The sequence below is a fragment of the Chaetomium globosum genome, genomic scaffold, assembly GCF_000143365.1.
Source record: "Chaetomium globosum CBS 148.51 scaffold_4 genomic scaffold, whole genome shotgun sequence".
NCBI classification, from domain to species: domain Eukaryota; kingdom Fungi; phylum Ascomycota; class Sordariomycetes; order Sordariales; family Chaetomiaceae; genus Chaetomium; species Chaetomium globosum.
Genome location: NT_165979.1, coordinates 3,651,020 through 3,655,271, shown reverse-complemented (window position 1 = coordinate 3,655,271; position 4,252 = coordinate 3,651,020). Strand labels below are relative to the sequence as shown.

Sequence of the window (4,252 nt, the reverse complement as noted above, 5' to 3'; positions counted from 1 at the left end):
GCGGCTTGGACATCACCTCGCTCTTCCCCGTGCAGGTGTCGGCTCTCTGCCAGGGTCAGCACGGCTCAATCGACCCGGCTGTTCTGCTCGACTACAAGAACACCAACATCACCGGGTCCGCGGCCGTCATCAGCAGCCAGGACAGGAACGCAAAGTATCACGATTTCCGCCACTTCACCAACGACAGCCGGCCGGATTGGTTCTCGCAGAGAATGAAGATGCTGAGGGCCAACTACAAGGTCGGCAACATTGGCTACTCGGCCGAGTACGTGCGTACTCTTAGTACGAAGGCGCAGGTCATCGCCATCCTCAACGGCCGCGTCTACGACATGACCACCTACACACAGAACGGCCGGCGGCAGATGAACCCACCATGGGAGGACCCCCCGACAGACCCGGATGCGGTGAACTTCATGCATCCCCTCGTAGTCGACCTCTTCCTGCAAAGATCCGGTGACGATATCACCTCGCTCTGGGAGTCACTAGGTATTGACAGAGCCCAAAAGAAAGCCATGCAGCTATGTCTCGACAATCTCTTCTACGTCGCCGACGTCGACACGCGTTCTTCTGCAAAGTGCAAGTTTGCCGAATATTTGGTACTGTCAATATCTATCCTTCTTGCTAGCGTCATCGGCTTCAAATTCTTCGCTGCCCTCCAGTTTGGCACCAAGAATATGCCTGAGAATCTGGACAAGTTCGTCATGTGCCAGATTCCTGCCTACACAGAAGACGAGGAGTCCATTCGCCGCGCCGTCGACTCGGCCGCGCGCATGCAGTACGACGACAAACGCAAACTTTTGGTCGTTATCTGCGACGGTATGATTATTGGTCAGGGCAACGATCGCCCAACGCCGCGCATTGTGCTCGATATCCTGGGCGTGTCCGAAACTATCGATCCCGAACCCCTGAGCTTCGAGTCGCTCGGCGAGGGTCAGAAGCAACACAACATGGGCAAAGTGTACTCGGGTCTATACGAGGTGCAAGGACACATCGTACCCTTCCTTGTCGTGGTCAAGGTCGGCAAGCCGTCCGAGGTCTCCCGCCCGGGTAACCGTGGCAAGCGTGACTCGCAGATGATCCTGATGCGCTTCCTCAACCGCGTGCACTACAACCTCCCCATGAGCCCGCTCGAACTTGAAATCTACCACCAGATCCGCAACATCATTGGCGTAAACCCGACCTTCTACGAATATCTCTTCCAGATCGACGCCGACACCGTTGTTGCGCCTGATTCGGCTACACGCATGGTCTCAGCCTTCCTCGACGATACCCGCCTGATCGCTGTGTGCGGTGAGACGGCTCTGACCAACGCCAAGGCATCGTTTGTCACCATGATTCAGGTGTACGAATACTACATCTCGCACAACCTGTCCAAGGCCTTCGAGTCCCTCTTCGGTTCCGTCACCTGCTTGCCCGGTTGTTTCTCCATGTACCGCATCCGCGCTGCGGAGACGGGCAAGCCACTGTTCGTCAGCCGCGAAATCGTTGAGGCGTACTCAACCATCCGCGTCGACACGCTCCACATGAAGAACCTGTTGCACCTGGGTGAAGATCGTTACCTGACGACGCTGCTGCTCAAGTTCCACAACAAGTACAAGACCAAGTATATTTTCCGCGCCCATGCTTGGACTATCGCTCCCGACTCGTGGCAGGTGTTCCTCTCGCAGCGCCGCCGCTGGATCAACTCGACCGTGCACAACCTGATGGAACTCATCCCCTTGAACCAGCTGTGCGGTTTCTGCTGCTTCAGCATGCGCTTCATCGTCTTTGTCGACCTTCTCTCCACCATCGTCCAGCCCGTTACCATCGCCTACATCGTCTATCTTATCGTTATGGTCGCCCAGAACGCGACTGTCGTCCCGATCACGGCGTTCGTCCTCCTAGGTGCTATCTACGGTCTGCAAGCTATCATCTTCATTCTGCGCCGCAAATGGGAGATGATCGGCTGGATGATCCTGTATGTTCTGGCGGTGCCCGTCTTCAGTTTCGCCCTGCCGCTGTACTCGTTCTGGCACATGGACGACTTCAACTGGGGTAACACGCGTGTGGTGGCCGGCGAAAAGGGCCAGAAGATTGTCATCTCGGACGAGGGCAAGTTCGACCCCGCCAGCATCCCGCGTAAGAAGTGGGAGGAATACCAGGCCGAGCTGTGGGAGGCCCAGACCCAGGCCGGCGGCCTGCACGACGACACTCGCTCCGAGATGTCTGGCTACTCGTACGCCACCCGGCCCAACATCCCCATGTCCGAATACGGCGGCTACACCCCCAGCCGCCCAGGGTCCATGACGGGATACCCGGGCATGCCGACGGCGCCGAGCCGCATGTCGCTGGCCGCGTCGGAGATGCTCGGCAACAACAACCGGCAGAGCCAGTTTGGCGGGTCGCAGTTCCTGGGCCACTCGCAGTCGCAGCAGGAGTTGGAGATGGCGAACCTCGCGGGCCTGCCCAGCGACGACGCGCTCCTGGCCGAGATTAGGGAGATCCTGCGCACCGCCGACCTCATGACCGTCACCAAGAAGGGTGTCAAGCTGGAGCTGGAGAAGCGCTTTGGTGTGCCGCTGGATTTTAGGAGGGCTTATATTAATAGCGGTGAGTTTTAACCCCTCTTCTAGAATTTAGATTTGGTGTGATAGATGGCTGACTTTTTTTCGTGTTTGCAGCAACCGAAGCGATTCTCTCTGGACAACTGTAGTAGACTGCATGGCTTTGGTGTTTTTTGCCCCAGTTTTGGGGGGGTTGGGTTTTCCTTGTATTTTCCTTTTTTTTTAGCTTCACGGTCTGGTTTCCGGCAGCACTCATCGACCCCGATTGACTACCTACTGAGTACTAGCTTGGTTTTTCTGACTTTTTGACTAATATAATGCTTGCATTGTTCTGCTGGAGGGTGCTGAGCTCACGCTGGGGGGAGGGTCGCAAAAAGAGAGAGAGAATCGATGTGTTTTCAGGTTGTTTGTTGTCGCAGATGGTGGTGAGCTGTCGAAGTTGTCGAATGTGTGTCGGTCCTGTTTTCCCACCGGTCTGTCTTAGGTACGTGTGTCTCTGTCGAGGTGGAACAAAGCATTAGGAATAGTTTTGGGTATTTTTATATTGGGGGGAATTTATCTATAGACATTATAATGATATGACATGAACCCTATATTGGACTTGGGGCCAGTAGTTGGTGAGAACCGATGTGGAGACAACGATATTATGTCTTTTGATCTGAATTGCTTGCGAGAGGTTCTCTGTTCTTTTACTTTAATACCTCGCCTCCTTCCTTCTCATCCCTCTTTCCTTTCTTTCCATCCGTTACTCAGTCGCAATCTGCTAAATATTCGCATTTAACTTCAAATAGGAATGAGATACATATAACCAATAATGGCTTGCTACTTCCCCCTTAAATATTTAACAACCGTGGTCTCTACTTCCACAGCCCTTCTTATAACCTAAACAAATCGTTCCATACCTAAGGAAAATAAAAAAGAGCAAACAACATAAATGAACGGGGCAAGTAAAAAAAGAGGAGTCACCTCAAAAAAAATGACATCGCTCCAGACAAAACAAGAGCAAAAGCATATGACAAGGGTGAGATTCGAACTCACGCCCCTTTCGAGACCACGGATTCTGATTAAGGGTTGAACACCTTAACGTGGCGCCTTAGACCGCTCGGCCACCTTGCCGTTTGTTTGGATGCTGGTCGGGATCGGAATTTCGCTGCTTGAGCGAGGGCGGCGTGGGGTTGCGCGCACACAACGAATACCCCTCCTACCCCCTATTTTAGAACTGAGACCCCATTTTGGGTTTATTGTCTTTTTTGATGCAATCAAGAAAACATATCCATTCGATAATATTTCAATGCCTTTACTATTTCAATTCCACAACTCCACCTGCATATTCGCGACTATTTCATCTCACCGCCCCCCCCCCCGCCTCCCCCTCTGTCCCCTACCTCCGACCATCCCCTTCCCTTCCAGTCTCCCCTTTCCTCCCTCCACAGACAATATTCACTCACACCCCCTTCCGCGCAGCGCCAACCTCCTCTCCCCAACGGCAGCACGTCGGGCAGGGGTCCCAGCGGGGTGATGGAGAGCGGGTTGATCTGGGTGTGGGAACGCGTGTAGTGGTTCTTGATGTGCAGGAAGTTGGTCGTGTCGCGGAAGGCCGGCAGGTCCCAGTACAGGTGGCGCATCCAGCCGTGCAGGGCGGGATAGCCGGAGCGGATGTCGCGGATGTTTGCACTTGAAATGTTGGAAACAAACCGGCTTGTGGGGGA

The 4,252-nt window shown here is 54.1% G+C and overlaps 1 protein-coding gene and 1 non-coding gene across 2 annotated transcripts; one reads left to right on the top strand and one right to left on the bottom strand.

Moving 5' to 3' along the window:
- Positions 1-1,331: 1,331 nt before the first annotated feature.
- On the top strand, positions 1,332-2,600 carry CHGG_04902 (uncharacterized protein; the record flags this gene model as incomplete). The annotated part of the gene is made up of 2 exons (XM_001224115.1): positions 1,332-1,691; positions 1,797-2,600. 2 exons carry the CDS (start codon positions 1,332-1,334, stop codon positions 2,598-2,600), a joined length of 1,164 nt encoding a protein of 387 aa, XP_001224116.1.
- A 956-nt stretch (positions 2,601-3,556) lies between these two features.
- On the bottom strand, positions 3,557-3,659 carry CHGG_11307. The gene has a single exon. It is a non-coding gene; the product is annotated as a tRNA-Leu (tRNA).
- Between the last annotated feature and the right edge of the window lie 593 nt (positions 3,660-4,252).